Raw genomic sequence first — 25,957 nt, forward strand, 5'->3', positions numbered from 1 at the left:
GATTTACTAGGTCAAACGCTGCAGATAAGTCAAGAAGGAGTAAAAGGGCGAGTTTACCTTTATCTTTGAGATCCTCGATCTGTGTTTTAAGATCAATCAGAGCGGTTTCTGTTCAGTGATGCGGACGGAACCCCGATTGTCTGAGTCCCAGGAGTTTGTTGGTTTCCAAGAAGTCTTGGATCTGCAGATAGGCCGCTCGATCAAGAATTTTTAGCAAGAATGGCACAGTAGTGATGGGCCTGTAGTTAGTAGGTATGTTAGCATCCAATGAAGGTTTTTTAAGAAGTGGGATGACCCAGGCGTACTTAAGGTTGTCATGGACAATCCCAGAGCTGAAGGAAGAGTTTATGAATGCAGTGATGAAGGGGGCTAGGTTATGAGATGCCTCCTTGATGACAGTGGCAGGACATGAGTCGCCTTGGCAATTCGAAGGTTTGAGGTTGTTAATATTTTCAACTTCAGAAATAGTAAGGGACGAGATGTTAAATGGTTTCTGGGAGTGGAGGTTGATATTAGTTCTGATCTGATGAGATTTAACTTGTGGGTCAATCTGCAGGCTGATTTTTTTTGTTGTTCATTTTGGTTTGGAGAGTGGCTATTTTACCAAGGAGTGCCTTTTGTATATTGGCGCACCAGGAATGGTCTTTTTTTTTTTTTTAAACTTCATTTTATTCGTTCAGCGTGGCAGCAAAACATAGGCGAACAGCGCCAGGCAAGCACAATATAAATACAGATATACACAATATAGGCATACAGGGGTTACATCACAGGTAAACACAACCATTGGGCATTTATATAACATGAGCAGAATGTCAGAGAGCTATGATAGGGGCGAGGATCCGGGCCGGTGGGGAGAGGTAGCTGGGGGAGATGTGTCCAGAGTCGCACTCAGGTCTGACATACAAGATCGGAATCTGAGCCAGATATTCCTAGGCCTAGAGTGGGTGGGCTGTAGGTGAGACTAGGCTTCCTCAGAGTCTGAGGCCCACGTCACCGCTCTTAACCATTGGGCATGTGTGGGAGGCGAGGGGCGAAGCCAGCAAAGTAGGATGGATCGTACCGCAAGAAGCATGCAGAGGCCAGCTAGTTTTTTGGAATTCCGGGGGAGGCCCGGGAGGTTGTGGAAGAGGCATACCACCGGGGAGGGACTGATGAGGTGATCGAGCATAGCAGACACCGTCGAGCAGACTGCCTCCCAAAACTGTGAGAGGTGGGGACAGGACCAGATCATGTGAATGTAATCGGCAGCATCCTGACCGCATCTAGGGCAGCCAGAGGGGTGATCACTGGACATGCGGTGCAATCTGATCGGGGTGTAGTGGAACCTATGTAGAACTTTAAACTGAATCAGTTTGAAGCGGGAGTTGAGAGATACCCGGTGTGTGCGTTCACACATGTGTGCCTAGCGCTCATCAGACATTTCAACACCAAGGTCCGCCTCCCACGCCCGCTTCAGTTTAGTGAATTCTGGAATAGATCTGGACTGCAGCATAGCGTATAGTCTAGATATTTTACCCCTAGTGGGTGAGGGGGAGGTGAGTTCCTCGATGATAGGGTTGTCCGGTGGTAATGCCGGAAACATCTGGTAGTTACGTTTAAGGATCCTGCGAAGGGATGAATATTGGAGCCATACACACTGGCCTCTCCTTAAGGACAATGGGAGGTCGGGCCATTCAACAAATATACCCTGATCAAACACATCACGCAGCAACTCATATCCCGCCTCAGCCCAGCGTCGAACCATGGCCGGTGGCACCTGTGGGACCCCCGAAAGGAAGTTCCAGAGAGGGAGGTTGCCATGGAAGGTGTAAGCAGTACCGGACAGTTTCCATGTTTTTGCCAATGCCAGGGATGTGCAGGGTGCCAGACGGGGGGTTGTATCACCAGGGAGCGAATGTCACGGTCGCATACCGCCAGTTTCTCGAGCCTAACGTGTGGGGGGGGGGGTCCGTTGCGCTAAACTAGTAGGATGTATATTGAATTTGGGATACCAGCCAGTATTTGAGGAAATCAGGGGCACCAAAGCCCCCGTAAGCCATAGGGGTAGACAAGGTATCCATTTTAAGGCGGACCGCACCCGAGTGCCAAAGAAAGGAATTGACTGTGCAGGTCAGTTCACGGAAGAAACCCCCCCCCCCCTGGCCACAGGGGGATATTGGTGAACCTGTAGAGTAACTGGGGCAACACAACCATTTTCAGTAGACCTATCCTGCCTGCGAGGGATATCGGGAGTTTGTCCCAGACTAGAACTTTAGATGACAAATGTGTAAGATACTTTTGGTAGTTCTCGTTAAAAGTCAGCGCTTGATGGCGCGTTATCTCAATCCCCAGGTAAGTAATAGCAGACTGAGCCCATGTGAACCCCTGGGTGTCAGGAGGGGGGAGAGGGCACTCCGTAAGAGGGAAGAGTGTAGATTTCGAGCAATTCACCTTAAGGCCCGAAATTCGGCAAAAATGTATGACGTCTTCCAGTATTGGGGGTAAATTGATGGAGGGGGAGCTTATAAACAACAGTGCGTCATCAGCATATAGGGGACACTATGTCCGCCTGGCCCGCAGTGCGGATACCTCTATGCGCGTGGAATTGGTGGAGCATATCGGCGAAGGGCTCTATTGCTATAGCAAAGATCAGGGGAGAAAAGGGGTCTTGTCCCCCCGGCGATCCCAAAGAGGGGGGAGCACCGGTCGTCGGTGCGGACCCTAGCCACAGGATCAGAGTAGAGCAACCTAACCCAGGAGAGAAATGAGGGACCAAATTTACAGCTCTCGAGGACCCGCCACAAATACCTCCATGAAACCGAATCGAACGCTTTTTGCATGTCAAGCGTGGCCGCTACCGCATGTGTCTCGGGATTTATTCTGTTAATTATATTAAAGAGACGCCTTAGGTTCAGAGAAGTAGAGCGACCAGGGATGAAGCCCCCCTGATCTGGGTGGATGATAGATGGCAAAAAGGGAGCCAACTTGGAGTGCCAGTGCCTTGGCGTATATTTTGCCATCGCAATTTCTAAGTGAGAGCGGGCGGTATGAGCTGCATTGCGAGGGGGATTTACCAGATTTAAGTAATACTGTAATTGTGGCTTCGCGGAGTGAAGGGGGAAATACACTGGCCTCCACTGATTCCTCCCAGAGTGCCATCAGGTGAGGGAGCAATAGTAGTTTATAACTCTTATAAAATTCAACTGGGATACCATCCGAGCCAGGGGCCCTCCCCGAGGATAAGGAGTCCACCGCATCAGAGAGCTCCTCAAGTGTAAGTGGGGAATCAAGGGAAACCGCGGTCTCCGGAGAGAGAGTCGACAAACGAAGGGTATCAAGAAAGGAATCGATCTCCGTCGCTGGCACCTCATCAGAGTTGGAATATAGGGTTTCATAGAATGTAAAAAATTCCATATTGATGTCCTGTGAGGTGACAGCCAGGGAGCCATCGTGTCTCTCAATCCCAAGTATATGCAGGGACCCCGTCTCGTGACGGATAAGTCTCGCCAGAAATCGGCCCAGGCCTCACCCTCCCCGTATCTCCTCGCCATGCCAGGATTATCTAAACATTTTTGTTCACGCTCCACAAGGGATCGGAACGTATCCAGCTCCACCCCGATATCCGGCAGGGTACCCGGAGTGGAGTGAAGTGAGCATTTAGCCTCAAGGATCGATAATTTAGATTCGCTCTCGGTGAGGTCTCTACGGATCGACTTAAGGACACCATTCTCCTTCGACAGTGCTATCCCTCTGATATAAACCTTGAAGGACTCCCATAGAGTGGCCTGCGATGTTACCGAGCCTGTGTTTGTCTCAAAGAACTCCTCAATCGATACCTCGAGCTCGGAACAAAACTCCGGGTCCAGAAGGGAGAGAGGCTTCAACCTCCAACGTCGAGTACGGCCGGGATCCGGCCCCCAATCTATGGTGACGGTTGCAGGAGAGTGGTCAGACAGGGTTCTGGGGAGGATCATTAGCTGTATGACATTCCTAACCAATTCGTTGGAGATCACCCATCTATCAATACGGGAATAGGAATCGTGGACTGAAGAGTAGAAAGAATAAACGCGGGAATCCGGGTAGAAGAACCCCATGCATCAACCATGGCGAGTCGGGGTAGGGATGATAGTGCAGCATAGGCTGCCCTGGAAAGTTGACGGGGCCTGGACCCAGATCTGTCGAGGGCTATATCAAAAATTGTGTTGAAATCACCCCCCCAGAGGATGGGGACAAGGGGGAAGCCATCGAGAAGGGAAGTGACCTGTACATAGAAATCGGGGTCATCTATATTAGGAACATAAATGTTCAGCAGGACTATCTCCTTATTTTGAAGTGTGGCATGAAGCAGTACATATCTGCCTTGAGGGTCTATTTGTGAGGAGATAAGAGTGAACTTGAGACTCATATGAATGAGAGTCATGACCCCACGGCTTTGGGAAGAGAAATCGGTGGAGAATCTGTGGGGGCCCCATGATTTGGCAAATCTCATACACTGTTCCGTACGGGCATGTGTCTCCTGTAAAAAGAGAACCTTGGACCCATGACGCTCAGCCTGCAGCTGGAGCTGCCTCATCTTTTTGTAATTACCCAACCCCCGTACATTCCAGCTCATGAAAGTCAGGTCACTCCCAGACATTGATGCAGGGGCGATTGTATCAGAGAAAATGTTAATAACCAATGGGCCAGTTTAGCAGCCCTGCAGTAACAGTCATTGAGTACCACCTCGCGGTCTGTCCTTGCTGCCAACGCCAAGCTTTTTGTAACATAACCCCCAACATGTCCCACCCCACCCACATCCCTCCCCCAAACAGAGGGATGGCAATCCCAAAACCCCTCAACCAAAACCAAACCAAAGGCATCAGCGTCTGGGGACCTGTAGGCCGGATTGGCCGCGTCTCTCCGGGCAGCGGCAGGTCCAAGTGAAACAAAAGGTGCCGACAGTGGGAGCTTGCACCTAACTTGGACGGAGATCTTGCACATATTCGAAAAAATGAAACAATCTAAGCAGGTCACAGAATAGAAAACCAGTGTGACTCCAGTAAAGGGAGACGGCCGGGCCTGGGCCCTCCCCGACGGGGCTGAAGGATAGCTGTAGAGCCAAGAACAGAGGGGGGGATCAGCCTGGGAAATGTTCGTCCAGGAACTTAGAGGCCTCTTCTGGAAGTGTGAAGAAGAACACCCGGTTGGCATGTTCTATGCGAAGTTTGGCGGGGTAGAGCATGGCGTATTTAATTGAGTGGTCACGAAAGTCTGGGTAAAGATGGATCGTTGCGCCACCCAGTTAGAGCTCACCCTTGAGTCTCGCGGCCCTGAGGAGGGCATCGCGGTCACGAAAATTCAGCACACGGGCTATGATGGGCCGAGGAGGAGCGCCAGGCTTGGATTTAGCCGTCAGGGCTCGGTGTGCACATTCTATGGTGAATTGCGGGGACAGTTTGGGTGAATCGAGGAGTGTCAGTAATGTGTGTTCGACGAAGTCTTTCATTGATTCATGGACCTCATTCTCGGGAACACCGATAATACAGAGGTTATTGCGTCTTGATCGGGATTCCAAGTCCTCGTTCTTCTTTTCCACATCAAGGACTCGGTTGGATAGAGCGACGACCTCAGAGCGCAGGGTACCCAATGCATCCTCAGCGGAGCCCACCCTTGTCTCGACCTCCGCCACCCGGCTATCTGTCCTCTCAATGTGGGCCTTGATAGAGGATATAGTGCCGTTCATGTTATCTAGTTTTGAGTGGAGTGCGGTGAAGCCCTCCCAGATAAAGTCCATCATGTTTTGAGACTCCAGGGCTGTGGCGAATAATGACGCAGTGGGAGCCTACTCGGTGGTTTCCTCTGGCGATCTCACCGGCGTCTCCGCAAACATATTGATGGAGCTCTGTTTCTTTGCGGCCCCCTTGGTCATCCTGGCGATGCTGGAGTTCCAATGGAGTAAGGGGGGAAGCCCAGCAGCTCAAGAAAGGAAGGTGGGTGGAACTCGGACCGTGCGACACGCAGGGAAGTATGCAAGGCGTGATGTAGAGCAGATGATTTTCCAGGGGGGGCCAGCGAATGTGGACCCGTATATGTGAGGCTTGTGGCTGCCGGTGCAGCCTGTGGAGGTTCAGCCTGCCCCAGGTGGCGTGGAAGGCGCAGTCCGAAGACCTCGGGTGTAGATGACGTAGAGGCTAAAAGTGGTGGTGCCCAGTGGCCGCTATGAGAACACTGATCCAGATATGGTTATCCAAGTGAGTCTGTAGAAGGAGTGGGGAAGAGCACCACCCGGCCCTGTATACTGCCGATGAAATGGACAGGCTGTGGCTCAGAACCAGCAATGTAGGACGTACCAGGCCCCAGGAGTCCCCAAGCCAGGAGACCCCCCTAAGTAGAGATGTGTGTGGCTGGCGTGGCCCAGAGCACCCCAAGTCAATTACACAAATGCAGGCCAATCAACGGAGCAGGGGGACACCTGGGTGAAGTGAATCCAAGGCAGAGTCGACTGTGTCGGGCGGAGCAACCAGCATCTGACGCATGCCCCGTATGATCCAGAGTCGGGCACTGCCAGTGCTCAGGCTGCCGAGCGACCCAGGGGGGGAGTGAAGCGGCACCCCCCCCTCCACGCACCACGTACCTTATTGGGCCCAGGGCCCTGCGATGTGTGTCGGTGGGGGAGCGCGGCAGCTCAACCCCTTCTCCGGAGTCTCCTTGAGGGGGGAAGGGAGAGGGCCTCCCGGCGAGCACGTTCACGGTCAAGGAAGGGCCGGTCCGCGGCATCGCTGAAGACGCCCTCCGAGGCGGCGTTGGATCGCGCCACGGCCGCAGCCGTATGTGCCACCCCCCATCGGCGGCGGGGAGCGGCCACAGGGAGAATGCAGGATCAGGGCTCCGGGGGAGGCCTCCTCAAGCAGCGAGCCTCGGCAGGGGTGGGTGGGGATCCTCGCTGGAGTGAATGGCGGCACTGGCGTGCATAGAGGCCCGGCACGTCCCACAGCCGGGGCTGGATGTTGGCGCGAAGCCGCTTTCCTGGTGGGGGAGGGGCGTGGGGATATCGGGATGTCAGGGCCCCCGACACCGTTACGCGTCGGGATTCGGGCCAGATGAAGCCCGGATCATCAGTGACCAAGTCGTGCCCTTCAAAGTCAAGTGGAGATGGGAGAAGGTGCCAAAAAAAGGATCCTGCGACCTGCCTGCCGCGGAGAGTAGCTTTCAAGCGGCCATCTTGTTCGGCGCTCAACAGCGCCCCCACCAGGAACTGTCTTTAATACGGGTGTCAGGAGGAGAGACTAGAGATTCCAGTTCTTTTAGTATTATGAATAGCTCTTTGGTGTTAGATTTAGCTTGTTCAATGCGCTTATTATAAGTGTCTTTTTTGCCTGAAGTATAGCCTCTTTGTAGTTCAAGGTGGCTAAAGCTAAGCTAGCTTTGTTCATTTCAGTAGGGTTACTTTTTCAGTGTGCTTCTAGATTGCGTTTATCTTTGCGTAGGACTCAGCTGAGGTGTAAACCAGGAATTGAGGTGGTTCTGTGGTTTAGGTTTTCTTAGTTTAATGGGTGCAATTTCGTCTAGCACTTTTAGTAAAGTCTAGTTAAACATATCTACCATGACAGTTGGATCAGTACAGATAGAGGCATGTTCATTGAGGATTGGGAGGATACATGGGAGCAGTTGTTCGCATGTTATGTCTCTCTTGTTTCTAGTAGAGATAGCAGGTGCGATGTCAGGTTTGATGCAGGTAATTTGGGCAGAAATGCTAAATGACCTCTACTTACCTATTCTAAGCAGAATACTAAACCGATTTTTTTTTTCTTGTACGGTTCTGAAACTAAGGTTTATAAACCGAGTGGCTTTTGGCAAAAACTTGAAAGCAAATACTGGGAGACTGTTCTAATGTTGCCTACTTCATTGCTATGCCCATTTTAAGACATTAATTAGGACTATTGTCGTTAAAAAAAAAAATAATTAGGACTATTTTCATAGTATGGTATATAGACCTGGAAATTATGTGCCCTATATCGTAAATGCATAATAACAAGAGACTCGACTGACTTGCTATCCATGATGTCTATGTATGTTGAAAAATCTGATAACAATTTTATTGTACATTGGAAAACTAAAATTCAGCTTCTCCAGCATGGGGTCTGGCATGGATTCACATGCTCATGAATATTCCCCGTCGTCAGGCTGGGAATCCTCGGTAAAGAAAAAACCAGTATCAGTTTCGTTTCTGATCTGTCTTTCGTAGTAGTAACCAATCACTGGTCTCTGCGTCATACTGACCACAGCCAATGACTGCCCTCTACCTAAGCACCGCCTCTGGCAGCCATCTTCAGATTTTTACCGCACGTTCATGTGTTGGGATCCTCGTGCTATTGCTCTCGAGCGTTAGTGCTATTTTTTTCACGTTTTTTCTCAAAAACTTCGTTTTTTCGGTCAAAAGAGCCTCATGCTCCACCGATTCTCCATCCGATCAACGGGGACCCGTGTCGGATTCGTCTGCGCCCCTCAAGGGTGAAGATTTCGTCAAGCTACGCTTTTGGAGGACTCCAGAAGTTTCTCAGGCCCGGAGAAGGGAAGCTCGACGCCCGGAAAGCTGTTCAGGGTCTGCCCTGGATGCCAGCTGCAGAACGTCTTCAAGGAGGACAAACACTCTTTTTGTCTTTACTGCCTACATGAGGACAAGACGCACGTGGAGAAGGACTGTGCGTTTTGCGGCAACATGTCAGAGCGGACCATGAAGGACCGCCATCAACGTCTCGCCAACTGGCTGGGAGGGAAGAGCCCGTCCGGCGAGAAGAAGAGGAAGAAATCCGAGCGGTCTTCTAAGACCTTTGAGGACGCCCCGACGACGGGGGTCCAACATAAGGCCAAGCACCGCGAGTCCGCTGGCACCGGGAGCGCCGAACGGTCGGGCTCTACGGGCGCCAGGCAGTGCGCACCCTCCCCGGCACCATCAACCACGAGCCAACGCTCTGGGTCGGGTAAGAGGAAGGCCGAGCACCTGGCGAAGCTCCTGGAGAGGCCCCGGTCGAGCTCGAAGGCGGAGGGGGAGCGAGGCAGTGTCCCCCCCCCCCTCAAGGATAAGGCGGTGAGCGCACCTAAGGTGGTGAAGGCCTTAATCCATCCGGCCAAGCCCTCTATCGAAACTGTCGCGGCGGCCCTGGCTCAGCCTGTGGAGGCTACACCAGTGGTGGCGACCTCGGGGCTCAGAGTCTCCCTGCCACCTCGGAGGGAGTCCTCTTTTGTGCCCATCGATAGGACCCCCGTGAAATCCCCCGTGGGGAAGAAAAAGGGGGGGCAGGGCGTCGTCATAGATTCGGCCTAAACCTCGGAGGAGGAGCTGGTCGAGGTCTTAAGCCACGGCCTCGGCGTGGAAGAAGACCGGCCCGTCGGGATGGATCCCGACGCAGGTGACGACGACGACATCGTCGAGGGTACCGACGGGGCCCCTGATCGCCCGTCGGATTCCCCTCTGCCAGCGCCGCGAGACAACTCGGCGGCCATTTTGTTGGCTATACAGTCCTTATGCTCAGAGATAAGGACGAGACTACCGTTGCCGACGGAACCTCTCCCGTCGGGGGACCCAGAACCGGGACCTTCTGGTGTTCCCCCTACCAAGAAAAGAAGGATCGACCCTCCGCCTCCTTTTCAGCCGCCGCGCCCCTTCCAGCCCTCCTCCCCGTCCACCCGAGGGGATGATACGGGGACTGACACGGCAGCGACGGGTACGGACGACTAGGTATACGACGAGGATGTACCGTCGTCGCCTCCCTCCAGAGCTACTCCGCCCGACGAGATTGGATCGTTCCACTCCATGATCACCAGGGCATCCGAGCTTTTCCAACTCTGCCCTGAGGAGAAGAAGAAGGAAGGTTTCCTTTATCAGCGGCGCGAGGCCAAGAGGAAGACGGTCCTCGCAGTGCCTCTATTGGACGACATTTGGGATGAGGGCCTCACCCTCCTCAAGAACCCTTCCACGACGCCAGCTAGAAGAGACCGGTACGAGAAGAAGTACCTGGTCCCGGACACGGCCCCCCTGTGCCTTCGGGCGCAGCCTACCCCGGACTCCGTCGTCTCCGCGGCGGCCAGGAAAAAAGCGGGGGGGGGTGCGGCCTCCACATCGACTTCCCCACCAGACGGCGAGGGAAAGAAATTGGACGCTATGGGATGCAGAGTCATCTCGTCTGCGGCGACGACGATTAAAGCGGCCAACGCCTTGGCTATCGTGGCCCGCTACGACAGGGAGCTCTGGTACAAACTGGCTCCCCTGCTGGACTTCTTGCCGGACGACAAGAGGGCAGAGGCCCTGGAGATCCTGCAGAAGGTTAGGTGGCTTCGGACCACGCCATTACCGTTGCGACGGACATCGCCGACACTGGGTTCCGCCAGTTGGGCAATGGCGTTTGCCTTAGGCGGCGTGGATGGCTCAAGGCTACGGACTTCCGTCAAGACGTTCAGACCAGAGTCCTGGACATGCCCTTCGATGGGAACAACCTGTTGGGGAAAACAGTGGACGATTCCCTTCAGGCCATTAAAGCGGACACCGAGACGGCCCGGGCCCTTGGAGTTCTGCAACAACGACGGACGCCCTTTCGGAGCAGCGGAGGCAAGGGCGCCTCCAAAAGTTCCGGCGGCGGTTTCTCCACCTACCGTCAAGCGGCCCGCTCGTCGGCTCAGGAGGCCTACAGAGGACGAGGCAAGTCTGGCGGACCCCGCCGTCGTCGCCAAGGAGGTCAAGGCGACAAAGCCTCGTCGAAGCAGGATTGAACTGGCCGTGGGGTCGGGCCCCCACCAAAGCACCCCGGTGGGAGGCCGGCTGGCGAGCTTCGTCAGCGTGTGGGAGTCCATCTCCACCGACCGTTTGGTGCTGGACGCCTTGGCCCGGGGCCACGCGCTCGAGTTTCAAAGAAGGTGTCCGCGCGTCCCCCCCGTGGCCAGGAAAGAACTTCACGTCCCTAAACTTCTCCTGGAGGTAAAGGCGATGCTCAGGAAGGGCGCCATCGAACTCGTCCCAAAGAGGCTTCGGGGCTCCGGAGTGTACTCGAGATACTTCCCCGTGAAGAAGAAGACGGGGGGGATGGCGCCCCATCCTGGACCTGCGACGTCTGAAAAAGTTCATCAAGGCGCAAAAGTTCCGGATGGTCACCCTCCAGCACGTCCTGGGTCAGCTGGAGGAAGGAGACTTCCTGTCGTCGTTGGATTTGGAGGATGTCTACTTCCATATTCCCATCCTAAAGGGGCACCGAAAATTCCTCAGGTTTGTGGTGCAAGGGCGTCATTACCAGTTCAAAGCCCTCCCCTTCGGTCTACGGTCGGCACCCAGGGTGTTCACCAAGTGCCTCGCACCGGTGGCGGCGCAGCTGCGCCGCGAAGGGATCCACGTCTACCCCTACCTGGACGACTGGCTCATCCGAGCCAAGACGAGGGAGCTCGCCATGGTTCACACGGCAAGGACCGTCCAACTTCTCACGGACCTGGGATTCTCCGTGAACTACGCCAAATCCCACCTGGTACCCGCGCAAGACGCTCTGTTTCTGGGAGCGAGGCTCAACACAGTGTCCCTTCTGGCCTCCCCGTCGGAGGAGAGGACCAGGACCATCCTGGGCAAGGTGCAGCGGATGTTAGTGGCCGACGCGGCCAAGGTGAGGTCCATCAAGTCCCTCCTCGGAATGATGTCTTCCTGCATCTACCTCATTCCCATGTGCAGGCTCCGGATGCGCCCGTTGCAGGAGTTCCTGGACGCGCGCTGGATCCAAACGACGGGCAGTTTCGAGGAAAGGATCACACTCGACGAGAGTTTCCGACGAGCGATCCGGTGGTGGGGCACCCGCGCGCATCTGACGGCGGGCATGGACTTCCAGACCCCAGACCACCAGGAGACAGTGACCACGGATGCCTCCCTGGAAGGGTGGGGAGCGCACACCGAAAATCTGCACGCAAGAGGCCTTTGGCTCCCGACGGCCCTACATATCCCTACATATCAACGTCCTGGAGCTCCGTGCAGTGTTTTGGGCCTTCAGGTCCTTCCTTCCGTCCCTCAAGGGCAAGGTGGTGAGGATCTTCACCGACAACACCACCACCATGTTTTACATCAGGAAACAGGGCGGAACCAGGTCCCCAGCACTGTCCAAGGAGGCGCAGGACCTGTGGCATTGGGCCGTCGTCCAAAGGATATTTCTGGTGCCGTTTCATCTGGCAGGGATAAAAAACACCATCGCCGACTCACTCAGCAGGGAGCTGCGCTCGTGCCACGAGTGGGAGCTACGGCAGGATCTAGTGGATCGCCTCTTCCGACGGTGGGGCACACCCCAGATCGACCTGTTCGCGACGGCGACGAACTCCAAGTGCCTGAAGTTCGCCAGCAGGTTTCCCCAGGCGAGGAGCATGGGCGATGCTTTCTCGTTCCCCTGGGAGGGCCTGTTCCTCTACGCGTTCCCTCCTTTGCCACTGCTAATCCGGCTCGTCAACCAGCTCAAGAGGTCACGGTGCAGGATGATCCTCGTCGCACCTGCGTGGCCGAGGCAGATATGGTTCCCGGACCTTCTGGACTTGTCAGCGTCCCCGCCAATCAAGCTGCCGGTGGACGCAGATCTACTCTCCAGGGAATGAGGCGCCATCCTCCACCACGACCCGAAATCGCTGAACTTGCAGGGCTGGCTCCTGCAGCGCTAGAGTTTGGAGGATACGACATACCGGCCGACTGCAGAAAGGTTCTTGCAAAGGCCAGGGCGTCCTCGACTCTTAAATGCTACGGACACAAATGGAAGAGGTTCTCTGGTGCCACGCACAGAAGATTAACCCTCTACGGATTACGGCTCCCCAAGTACTGCCGTACCTGCTGACGCTGGCCAAAGCTGGACTGGCACACGCGTCCATCAAGATTCATCTTGCTGCGATCTCCCGATACACCAGAACCATGGGCCGGACGTCCTTGTGGTCTCATCATCTGGTGAAAGAGTTCATGAAGGGACTGTTCAGATCGTTCCCGCCGGTGAAGGCGCCGGCCCCGGCGTGGGAGCTCAACGTGGTGCTGACCAAGCTCATGGGACCTCCGTTCGAGCCTCTGCACTCGGCCCCGTTGAAGTTTCTGTCGTGGAAAACAGCGTTTCTTGTGGCCATCACCTCCGCACGACGGGTGGGAGAGATCCAGGCCCTTTCCTGCAAGGCCCCGTACTTGACTTTTCACGACACGAGGGTAGTGCTCAGGACGCACCCCTCCTTCATGCCCAAGGTACCGTCGGACTTCCATCTCAACGAACCCTTGGTGTTGCCTGTGTTCTTCCCGTCGCCTTCGTCGCCCGCTGAGAGGACTTTGCACTCGCTGGATGTGGCTAGAGCGCTGAAGTTCTACGTGGACCGCACGAAGTGTTTTCGGAAGACGTCACAACTCTTTGTGAATTTTGGACCTGTCAATCAGGGGAAGGCTCTCTCGAAGGCTTCCATTTCCAGATGGCTCTCCGGCTGTATCATGTACTGTCATCGGTTGGCAAACCGACCGCTGCCTGGCCGTCCGAGAGCCCATTCCACCAGAGCGATCGCAGCTACCACGGCGTTCCTTTCTGGTGTGCCCCTGCTGGACATATGCAGGGCTGCTACGTGGAGGTCGACGCACACCTTCACGAAATTCTACTGCGTCGATCGGGATTCCAGGGAGGAGTCCAGGGTCGGCCAAGCAGTGCTGCGCAACCTGTTCGCCTGAGGTGAGCCTGGTGAGGAGGTAAGATGCTTAATGTTGAGTTTGATGTAATGCTTAATGTTGAGCCTTTGCCACCTCCCGTGGTTGTGCATGTGTGTACTGCTATGTATTCTTTATTCATGAGCATGTGAATCCATGCCAGACCCCATGCTGGAGAAGGAACAAGTTACTTACCTGTAACTGTTGTTCTCCAGCATGGGTCTGGCATGGATTCACATGCGAACCCTCCCGCCTACCCCTCTGCGGCTCTTCACTTGGTCATACTGCCACTTCACGTGCTTCCAAATCTGAAGATGGCTGCCAGAGGCGGTGCTTAGGTAGAGGGCCGTCATTGGCTGTGGTCAGTATGAAGCAGAGACCAGTGATTGGTTACTACTACGAAAGACAGATCAGAAACGAAACTGATACTGGTTTTTTCTTTACCGAGGATTCCCAGCCTGACGACGGGGAATATTCATGAGCATGTGAATCCATGCCAGACCCATGCTGGAGAACAACAGTTACAGGTAAGTAACTTGTTCCTTATTTTGTAAGAGGCTGCTATTTCTGTTGATCTCGTAATTATCAATCCGACTAAAGCTAAAATGAAACTGTGGCAGGCAGATTGTATTAGAACTAGAGCCCAATGTATGTTTAAAGATGTGAAGGCAGGCGGGAGAAGCTAATGCAGGAAAACTGGCAACAGAGCGCCTGTCTTGTCACCGATTTTTAAATAGAGCCCAATGTATGTTCTACAAAGACTTCCAACGAAATCCATTTAACATCAAGAAGTGTGGTGAATTGGCTGAGTACTTAGTGAAATCTCCAAGTGCTGCTTATAGATCTGGCTTCATGCGGTTTTGGTTCAATCTATGGTACAAGAATGAAGTCAAGTACAAACGCAAAATGGGTAACCATATGGAGGGAAAATGTCGGTTTTGTCAAAATCAAAGTGAAACGTTGTGACACTTGGTTGTTTGTTAGTGTTAAAATACTAGAAACACGAATAAGGTATTTTAAAAGCCATTTTTTATAGTTTGAAATTTTAACTTTTGATGAACTTTGGAGAAGATTGTTTCATACCAAACTCAAGCTATTGGCTATTCAATTGTGATTTTTTTTACAGTCTCTGAAACATTATTTTATGTGCAGTTCTGATGATGCTAATTAATTTTGTTATGAATAAGTTATATTAATATGCTAATATACAAATACTTCTCTTTTGTTGTTTACGTGTATTGACCCATACATTACTCAATTGTCAACTGTGCAAATGCTCTTTATTTCCTTATTTGTATTTTTTGATTTTTTTTCTTTTGTAAATGAAATGAGGTTAAATATTCTTTTTCCTTCTCTCTCACTATGTAAATATTTTAATGCTTTTAATTAATATTGAAAAGTTGTTCTAATATCAGCTATATCAATAAAAAAAAAGTTTGCTGATGCCTTTGCTTCTCTCTTGCAGGTGGCTCTGTGGACCCTTGGGCAGCTGGTTGCCAGCACAGGGTATGTGGTAGAGCCATATAGAAAGTATCCATCACTGCTGGAAGTCCTCCTCAACTTCCTGAAGACTGAGCAGAACCAAGGAATCCGCAGAGAGGTAATGTAATGTATGGGATACGTTTTCTTCATTGTCTCTCCCACTTACACTGTTTCTTCCGTCCAACCAGCAGCTCAGCTAACCCCATTACATCCTTCATGCATGTGCTTGTATGTATCCTCAAGAATTAGATTGTCTTGCCCCTCTTTCAACCTTTAAGCCTGCAGCTACAAAGCTTCAGCCTGCAGAACCAACACAACTCTCCCCCTCATATCCATCGTCCTACCCTGCAGACAGCCATCCATCTTCATGACTACTGTTAACAGCTCTGTTGCCACCACGTGTGTCACCGAAGTAGACTGGGTAGCATCCATTGGCTGTCCTACCCCCTAACACACACTTCTGTTTCCGATCTTGGACTTCATTGTATGCTCCTCTCTTTTTTATCAAGGCTATCCGTGTGCTTGGTCTGCTTGGGGCCTTGGATCCTTACAAACACAAAGTGAACATAGGGATGATTGACCAGTCACGTGACGCCTCAGCTGTCAGCCTGTCTGAATCAAAATCCAGTCAAGACTCTGGTAAGTTATGACTATTATAACTGCTGAAGTGTTGATGATCTCATGCATGTTATGTTAGATTATGTTATTGAATTTTATATCACGTACCACTGCCTTTTAAATATCCTAGTGGAGCTTGTGGAACCTGAAAGATGTATCTCGGTTTGATGATTAGAGAGAGTAGGAAAGTGCAAGATAACTTTGTTGTTGTGTGGGTGCATGTTAGGACAGTTTTTTAAAGTCTGCCCAAAGGACTTTATAAAACTGTTTACATGGCAATACAGAGCTCCAACTTTTAGAGCAAGTTTGAACCACTCAAGGTAAGTAGCTATGGCAGAACAGTCAGGCTTATCTTATTTATTTATTTATTTTTGCATGTTTTTTAAGTTGGCGCCTGAGCCTCCTCTGTAAAAACAGATCCCGGTCTTCTTTTTTCACCATTTCTTTGTGGAAAGGTCCTTCCAGAGTTTTGCTCTGCGCGCCAAACCAGGTTTGGTTCCTTTGTTGCCTTTGGTGGGCTTCAGGACTGAAGATCGCCTCTGGCGCCCGAGTGTCTGGGGTGGGCAGGAAGTGAGGGAGGTGCCCGAAACTCCCTGTGCTTAGTCTCCTAGGAGACCCAAATGCACTCTGGTATGATTGGCTGGCTGACTGTCCGGCAAGGACAGCCACCCTGCTGGATGAGTGACAGCTAGGCTGGAATGAATGGGAGAGAACTGAATAAAAGGCGAGTCTCTTGGCTTGGAAGCAGAGTCGACCACTGGAACGAAAGAACCGAAGACGAGCTTGAAGAGGACAGCTGTTGCAACTCCTGTACCGTTGGTTTGCCCGGTGAAGCCCTACTACAGGTTCGAATCGCTAAATTCATCTCGACAGAGAAGCCCTGCAAGGATGACTTCTCCCTTTGAGTTGGTGGGACCAATCAACTCGACAGTAAGCCACCTGAACACCTTATCTCGGAGCTGGTTGAATTTCCTCAGAGTGCTGCCGGGAACCGTATAACCAGGCAGAGGGACACCAGTTTGTGTGCTTTACTACAGCTACCGAAATTGAAGAATTGCCAAGTGCCAGCTTTTTGACCAGTCCCAGTGCAGTGCAGGAGTCCCCCGACGTCCTCCCTCTTGTCACCACGACTGAGGCTCAGGAACAGCGAGATCTGCAGGAACTGCCAGGAACAGAAGTCTTCAGCTGCATTTTTTTTTTCATTTGTAAGGTACTGTGAAACGAGACTGAGAGTACTTACCTTTCGCGGTGAAAGTGCTTGAAACTTTCGCAACTCGCAGGCCCAATCAGCTTGTTACACAACATATAATTCTTGTTTTTACAAACTACTTCTGAGAACTCCTACAGAGACTTTACCAGAACCGTTTAATCCTATCCAAGACTTTAGCCCATTGACTTTGGCCAAGCCTATTGAATTGAATTGACTCTTCTGGTGAACTCAAATGATCTGCACTGTCTAAGAATAATTGTAATCCTTTTATGTGTCTGTATGCCTCAAAAACTTAACGAGTATAGTACTGGAGTATATTTGTGTATGATATTTAACTTCCTCCTTCTAGTGAATGTTTTATAACTGACTGTTGAATAAATGAATAAGTGTTTAACCAAGAAACCTTGAGTGTAAGAGTTTATTTGAACACCTGTGATTGTAGACCTCATGTAACATCATTAATGCTCACATTCCCCTCTTGAGATAAGCCTGGCTGCTCAGCTCTGCTACCAAAAACGGTGTAGTACAAACTTATACCAAAGGTTGGTTTGCTTACACCTGTAGTCTTAGTTGTGTGTAGTGGTCCCAAAGGGTACTACATACAAACTCTGCCTAACACCCCCAGCTCTTTTGCTGGACTTTAGGACTTTTTATCTCTGATGTACTTTTAATGTGATTTATTCTCTGTGTTTCTTTTGACTTTGGAGTCTGACAAACTCCATAGGCATCATCTTTACATTGTGTCATACAACACCTTCAGTGCAGTGACACAGGGAAGTCTTTCAGATTTCCCCAAGGTTTAAATACCTTCTCTTGGTGAAACTACTGTTTCCAAGAGCAGTGAAGTCAAATTGACTTTACTGACATTTTGTAACTTTCTAGACCCAGCACACACTATCTTACAATAGGGTGCTGGAGGGGTTACTTAGTATCCCCTTTGTCTAGTTTCTCATGTAACATTTTTATGTTTCCCGTTCTACAATTAATGGCTGGTGGCAGTGTTTTACATTTTACTGCCATTGTGTGCTTTTACCGCAGGCTGCGTTTGTAACCACTGTAAGGCACCCATGGGTGCCCATTTTGTCAAAATGGCCCTGGTCTTCTTTTTTTGCCATTTCCTGTTGAGAAGGTCCTTCTTGAGATTTACTCTTCGCGCCAAACCAGGTTTGGTTCCTTTGTTCGTTTTGTCTTTGATGGGATTCACAAGTGAAGCACACCTCTGGCTCCAGTATGTTTGGCAGGGGCAGGAAGTGAGGCAGGTGCCCAAAACTCCCTGTGTTTATTTCTCTTGGTTACAGGAATGCACCCAAAGGTGATTGGCCTGCTGGCTGTCCGGCAAGGACAGTCACCCTGCTGGGTGATTGACAGCTAGGCTGGAATGAATGGGAGAAACCTGCATAAAAGGTGAGGCTTTTTGGCTTGGAAGGCAGAGTCGTCCACTGGACGAAGGAATCCAAAGAAGAACTTGGAAGAGACGCCTGCTGCAACTCCTGGACCGTTGGTTTGCCCGGTGAAGCCCTGCTGCTGTGCCGAAGCTCCAAATTCGCCTTGACTAGAGAAGCCCTTTCAGTTGGTGGGACCAATCAACTCCAAAGTAAGCCCATCTGGACATCCTCTCGAAGCTGGTTGCATTTCCACTGCAGTTGCTGCTGGAACCGAAGAGCCAGGGAGACGAACACCAGATTGTGTGCATTGCTTTTATTTCAGACCCGAGCACTAGGAAGATCCTCCAGACTTTCCTGTTGCAGGACTGACCAAGCCTGAGCCACCTCAACAGAGTGCTGGACCCCAGAAGCAAGGAAAGTCTGAAGTGGTATCCGAGAACCGCCGTGTTGATATTTGCTGTCAGACGCGAGGAGCTGAAACAACAAAGAACCGCTAAATCGAAGTTTGCCCATTGCTGCCAATGACCGTTCCATTGCATAGCAGGAGTCCCAAGACGTCCTCCCTCTTGTCCCCACGACTGAGGCTCTCGAACAACAGGATCTGCAGAGCTGTACAGGAACAGAAACCAGCTGGAACCATTTCTTTTAACCAGAGGTACTGTAAACTCTAAGAGACCTTACCTCTTGTTGTGTAGCCATACTTGCTCTCATTTGAGACCTGTCTTGGTTACTTTGCAGAGTTGCTAAAGCTTTGCCCCTCACAAGCCTCCCAGCTTGTGGCCCTTCAAGTGTTCTATTTTTCTCCAAACATTTCTACAAACATTGTGCAAGACTTTGTACCTACCTGCAAAGAAGATCTTCAGCTCCCCTTGACATTGTGCAATTAACATTGGCTGTCCTGGCTCCCTGAGTGACTCTTCTTACCTCTGACTCTGTGCTTTCTCTTTCCCCAGGAAAGGGGTAATTTACTCTGCATTGGAAGGTTTCTAAAAGTACTTACCCGTTTCTGAATTATTTGTTAACTTTTGTTTTATTCCTCTATTTTATCTTTTGCACCAAACTCAGTATTGCTCTAAATGTACCAGTGATAAATCAATGTCCACGGTGTCCTAGCTATGTAAGTCACCTGAGGGTGTAGGGAGTGGCTATGTGCCGAAAGGTTCACTGCCACCTGCCATTAAAGGTAAGCTTGTCCTTGTAACATAAACGTTACATTTAAAATGAGAAAGGGGATACCCAGTATCTCTCCAGCACTCCACATAAGGTGGGGGTGCTGGTCTCGCCTAATAAAATGTAAAAGGAATTCAAAGATCCTTTCTACCCTTGGGAACTGTAGTTCTCACAAGGTTATGAAATGATCGTTTTTGTAAAGCGCCTATACACATGTGTGTTGCATAGCGCTTCAAGGCCGGGGAAAGAGCAAGCGAAAATACAATAACATTCTTACAAGGCCTTGAGACATTTAAGAATGGGTAATTTAATATTGTACTAGGCCTGACAACATTTCTGACAGTGCAAGAGCATTGACAATGATGGAGGGAAGGAGTGGGGGGGGGGGGGGAGTAACGTGACTACCATACTATGCCCGACGAAATGCCTGATAGTGCAAGAGCATTGACTATGATGGAGGGAAGGAGAGGGGTGCTACCCAGCAACAATAGGCATTTATTACCAAAATGTTGTCAAAGAGGATATCTTTTAAAAGACACTATGTAGAGTCTTAGAAATGACACCCATACGAAGAGTAAAAGATTCTGTGAAGATGGAAAAGATTCTCTGAGGGTGGAAAAGGTTCCCACTCACAGAGGTATAAGGAAAAATAATCCACCAGTAAAAGCAAAATGTTCTGTGGTTGACACAGGTCAGGAAGATTCATCATTGCTATGAAAATCTTACCTAACAAACCCTTCCTTCCCTCCTAAAATGAGCCTGGCTGCTCACCCATTGCTCCCAACAGAACCTGTGTGGTTCAGGCCTATACAAAGAGTTGGAGCCCTATTTCCCAAGTGTGAGTCTTCTGAAGTCCTACCTAAGGTGGTGTGTAAACTTCCTTATAACTAGAATGCTTCAAATCCATCTATTAAGATTAAACATTACAAATAATAGATCACACTCAGTGTGTGGTAGCAATTCTGACATGTGCTTCCAGTTATAAATGATTTATTGCTTCCCTTGTTGTTTTCTTCCATTACTTTGCTACATTTCAGTACTCTATTGCTGATCTTACTGTGTCTAATTGTAAGGTGTTCTTGCTCTGTAGCCCAAGTGCCCCAACAATTAAAAGTGTATATATTCGTACTGGATTCTTGGTGATTTCCTTACCTGTAATTTTTAGTTAAGAGTTGTCTATGGCCTAAATAAACTGTGTTATCAAGAGTGCTCTGTGTGCGTTCAACTGAACCCTTCACCGCTTTGACACTCTTCTAAGTCTAAGCATCACTGCTTAGTCACACTACCTTGATAGAGATTGGGACATTAGTGTCTTTGCCTATTTACCAGACTAGGGTGGCCTCCCAGAATCTGTCCAATGGGCTGATTCTGAAAATCCATTTCAACACGGACAAAGTCAATAGTCCGTTCCGGGTTATAGGGAAAATATAGGTGAATGTTACCAGTGTCCCAGGGGGGAACTACAGAAGGGGCAACCTTCAGGCTTCACCAGACAAGCTTCAGATGCAGGTTTGATGACCAGAGGCCTGGATGAGGAAGGTTGCAGAGATGACCCACAGGATCAGAAGCAGAAGTCATAATGGCGATATCTGGGAAGATTGTCAGCACATAGATCCCGCAAAATTCTGAAAATGGCCACCCGCCATGGATTTGAGGCCCAAAGGATGGGGAAAAGCCTGCTCAGTCATGAAGAAACAGCCATGGTTTGCGGATGCCATGCTGAATTGAGACATCTGGTAATTGCAGGTTGCAGTTCTCACTCCGTATACATGGACTACACACAAACCCCTAGACACAGAAGGAAAGAACAACAACCTGGACAAGGCCAGCAAACTCCTAGCATGTGACCCTTGTAGTAGATCACAGGACAACTTCACCTGCGAGGTACCGCCAAGAAAGTCAAAGGATAGTCTGAAAGAATGCAGGGCAGCTCATCGAGAAAGTCAACTCCAGAGATCCAGGTCAAGATGTACCCCAAAGGAGCATGCACATCGGAGAAGCTTTAACAATGTCATTTTGTTTCAGGGAAGGCAGCAAGGGCACCGAGGGTGCAGTAGCTCAATGGAGTGCACATAGGGCTGCAGAGGAGGAGGATCCAGCTGTTTCTGCTGGTTGAGAGGGAATACAAGCCTGAAACATGACTTTCCTGGATAGAGAGCAGCAGAGCCTCACCTTATGGAAGAAATGGAGGGAGCAGCACAAGCTCACAGCAGGAATCTTCCACACATTATATTCTCCAGATAGTCCAAGGTAATTCCAGGCTGGGTCTGAGAAATGGCTGGGATCCCCACATATGTACATAGAATGATTAGGAGTACCCAAGCTCTCAAATCACCAAGGTACCTTTTAAAGTTTTGGTGACCATCCAGTCAGTATTAGCCTGCCAAACTCCACTTTTGCTCGCACACATTACCACATCCCATAGCTTTATTCATCTCTCAATTGCTGCAGTTGGATCCTTTGCTCTCTGTAGGTTATACGTTGCCCCTTGTTTTATTTGTCTTGTCTCCTTTTATTGTGTTTTGTTCTCCTTTTTATGTTAAGTTCAGTTGCTTTCTCACAAACTATTTCTCATGTCCTCAGCGGATTACAGCACGAGTGAGATGTTAGTGAACATGGGAAATCTGCCACTGGATGAGTTCTACCCGGCCGTCTCCATTGTGACGCTGATGCGGATCCTGCGGGACCAGTCTCTTTCGAACCATCACACAATGGTGGTGCAAGCCATCACCTTCATCTTCAAATCTCTTGGCCTCAAGTGTGTGCAATTTCTGCCTCAGGTCATGCCCACGTTCCTTGCAGTCATTCGGCTTTGTGATGGCAGTGCCCGGGAGGTAAGTGTACTGGAACCTGCCTCCCCGCCTCCAATTGTTCTTCCTTAAGCTGATTTTCTCCTGCACCTTTGCATGTGATTTCTAAGGCTTTCATCCACACATACACTTCATTCTCCAGTCTCACTCCGTCCCCTTCATGGTATCCATATTTTCCGCCCACAGCCTCGCCCTAATTGGCCTGTCACTTCTTCTCTTGCACTTTCTCACTTCATTGCCTGTCCTCCCACTCCCCGTTGTGCTTCTTCCCAACTTCGCCTGCACTTCCACTATCTCCTTTGCAGTTCCCCTTCCCTCAAACATTAACCCCATTGTACACCCTTCTTTTTTTCTTGGACTTGGCATGTCTTGCTTCATATTCCGTTTTAGATCTGAGCTCTACTTGTGTCTTCCGGTTCTTTTTCCATGCAATCCCTCCCATTAACACTAATTTTCCCACTTCCCTTGTGACCTTTATGTCCTTGCTCTTCTCCTGCATCCTTTTTGCATTCAACTACTTTGGTAACTCAGGTACTCAGGCGTCTTGCTCTCCCTCCTTCTCAGCTGCTTGGCTGTTGCCTGCACTGTGGTTAGTCCTGGAATAGAGGACATTCATATTTCACAACAATAAGATATATAACCTATGTAATTACTGAATATTTATAGTGTGAAAGGAACCTTATTTCTTGCCCTCTTAAATTTGAGGTTTTCCCTTATGAAGATAGGTGTGCTGTCTGTCAGAAAGGACAGGAAATGGAGGGGTTATTCAGTAATTAAATAGGGTATGTCTGTTCTTTTAGTGGGGTTTAGATGATACCAAGCTAAAGCAACACAACTTGATGAGCGGGGCCCCCCTTCCTGGGTATGTTTACACAAGTCCTCTTGCGCAGCGTCTCTGTCCAAAGTACTGGAACCGCTCCGCTGTAGGATAATCACCATGCGCCAAATCCGTTTTGTTTTTTCCGCCCATTTCCAGGTCAGGAAAATACATCTTGACCGTTGCTTTGCCTTTTCTCCCATTTTTTCACTTGTCAATTTTTTGCTTTTAGTGAGATTTATTTTCACCCCAAGTCCTAGATGTTTGCTGTGTGTCAGTAGTTGGCGGCAAACCGATTGGGGTAAAGGCGGAACCACACGAATATATTCAGATTTTGTCTGCTCAATCATTCTTCATGATTAGTGCTGTTCTGTTGGGCAGATAAGACCTCGCAGGTGATAAAAGGCAGGTATTTTAGTCAGAAGCAGCAGGTTGCTGATGGCTTGACTAGTGCGTGTTCAAAGGAAAGGAGTTTTCATGTGAGTACGTTATGGTAGTTGAGGGAGGGAAAATTTGAAATAGGGTAGTTTGGTTATTTTTTGACGACCCCACAGTTTGTCGGAATCAGACCGTGTTAGGGAGAATGTTCATTTCTCTGCCAATTCCCTTTAACCTTAGATACCCCCAGCTCTTTTGCTGGACTCAGGGCTTTTTAATTTTAACTGCTGAGTGATGAGGGCTTTTTTCTCACTCTCTCATGCGTTTTTTCTGACTAGGAAATTTGTGTTCCCTCCTGTTTTATGGAGTCTGGTAAACTCCATAGGCCTCTGCTTTTTGCATTGTGACTCACTGCACCTTTTGTGCAGTGCCACTGAGAACACCTTTGGACTTCTCTTACTGTTTAACTACATTTTCTTGGGTGAAATACTGTTCCCAAGAATAGTAAGATGACCCCTGTCTTACCTTTTCCTTTGTGGGTCCAGCACACACCACCCTATGTGGAGTGTGTGTGGGGTTACATAGTAACTCCTTTAACCCACTCCTCATGTAACATTCTGTTACACTAGCTCACTTGAATGACTGGTGCCAGTGGTTTCTTTTTTTCTACCTTGTGCCAGGTATCTGCAGGCTGTATCCTCAGCTGCAATACATTACCCAAGGGTGACCATTTTCCCAGAATGGTCCCTGTCTTCTTTTTTTGCCATTTCTTGTCAGTTCTTTTCTTCTGGGCTTTTACTCTGTTGTTTGAATCGGGTTTGAGTCCTTTGTGTGTTTTGCCTTTGGCAGACTTCATCCCTGAAGCACGCCCAGGCTCCAGTGTGTCTGGAAAGGCAGAAAGTGAGGGAGGGTCCCAAAACTTCCCTGTCCTTTGTCTCTAGGCGTTCCTGCTGGTTGATTGACAGCCTAGGGCTGTGAATTAATGGGAACTTGCTCAAGAGGCAAGGTTTTTGGGACTAGAGGCAGAGTCGACCACTGAAGGACAACATCTGACAAAGAAGACGTGTAGAGGCGCCAGCAGCACCCTCCTCGACCTTGAAGTGTCTGGTGAAGCACTGCAGCTGTGCTGACCCTGTTTTTGTTTAGATTGGGAAGATCCGTACGGGACGACTTCCTCCCTTAGGTTGGTGGGACCAACTAGCCTCAAGACAAGCTATTTTTGTGCAACCCCTGACTTGCTGAGACTTTCCAAGGCTGCACAATCCCGATAGCCGGGGACCCTTGACCACCTGCGAGTGCATCGTCTTCCGAAGTGCGAATCTGGCCAAAACTTTGTGGGCATCCAGAGGACCCTACAGAAGCAAGAAATCTTCGTCCACAGTCCCCTCACCAGAGTCCAGGACCGAGGGATCGAGGAACTTCTAACCAGAGCTGTTGGTGCTTCTTTGGCACTGAGAAAAACACGGCAAAAGGATAATGAGCCGCTGAATTAAGGAGAATCCATTGCTGCCGAGTCCCTCTCTCGAGTGCTGTCGCAGGAGCCCACCAGACATCCTCCCTTTCGTCACCACGCCAAGGACCAGGAGCAAGGGTCTGCTGCACTGCAATCTGAAGGCATCCAGCTGGAACAACTTTTTCAGTTCACAGCTATTGTGGGGCTTGGGGTACATCAACCTTTTGCCATTTGTGGGGCTTCTTACCTTGGGGAGTGCTATTTTACCGTATTCTGAGTTGACCTCAACTCACTTGCTCTGGCATTTCAGCTTGTCCTTCTTCAAGGTGACTCCTCTTGAGTTGCTGTGATTTTTCTATTTGAACTAAAGACATTTTCTAAGAAGAGAGCATCAGAACCTTGAACTGGCCCATTGACTTTGGCTGGCCTAGCTCCCTAAAGGCCCCCTTCTGAACTTAATAGCTTTGGTATTGCTAGTTCCCCTGCAGGTCTTAATCGTTCAACACTATTATTGCTGTGATAAGTCTGCCTGCATCCCTCTTGGAACCAGTATGTTATGATCTAACCCTAACCTTTCCCTCCTTTATAACTCAATACTGCAAAGGTGATAGAAAAATAAGTGTTATTACTGAACTCAAATGACATCACCCTTGGTGCTGGAAAATGTAAAACATATGAAAGAATTACTCGCCTGCTTTGTTATTGACTTTTTGAATTGAATCCTAACTTGGGATTAATGTTACTATTAGTTGCTTTTAAAAGAATGCTTTAAATATCTTTATGTATATATAAATATTTATAGCATAACTTTAAGCGTGTAAGTCATATGTGCATTTACTGATTTCATTGTACAGCTCTATAGCTCACATTACCTCTCTTAAGGTAAGCCTTGCTGCTCAGTCATGCTACCAACTTGTGTAGCACAGGCCTAAATCAAAAGGTGGGTTACCTAATACCAAGAGATATGTCTTGTGTAGTCCCACTCTAGTTGGACTGCACTC

General features: G+C 49.9%; 1 protein-coding gene across 4 annotated transcripts in view; it reads left to right on the forward strand.

The window, feature by feature from the left end:
- Positions 1-25,957, forward strand: part of MTOR (mechanistic target of rapamycin kinase) — a 2,476,747-nt gene that overhangs the window by 324,319 nt on the left and 2,126,471 nt on the right. For all 4 annotated transcript variants that reach the window (XM_069609933.1, XM_069609934.1, XM_069609936.1 and 1 more), the window contains 3 exons: positions 15,099-15,233; positions 15,625-15,754; positions 22,082-22,332. In XM_069609933.1, the coding sequence (XP_069466034.1) occupies positions 15,099-15,233; positions 15,625-15,754; positions 22,082-22,332 (516 nt within the window). The remainder of the gene's footprint in view (positions 1-15,098; positions 15,234-15,624; positions 15,755-22,081; positions 22,333-25,957) is intronic.

The sequence above is a fragment of the Ambystoma mexicanum genome, chromosome 8 (assembly GCF_040938575.1).
Source record: "Ambystoma mexicanum isolate Mex_15411 chromosome 8, UKY_AmexF1_1, whole genome shotgun sequence".
Lineage (NCBI taxonomy): Eukaryota > Metazoa > Chordata > Amphibia > Caudata > Ambystomatidae > Ambystoma > Ambystoma mexicanum.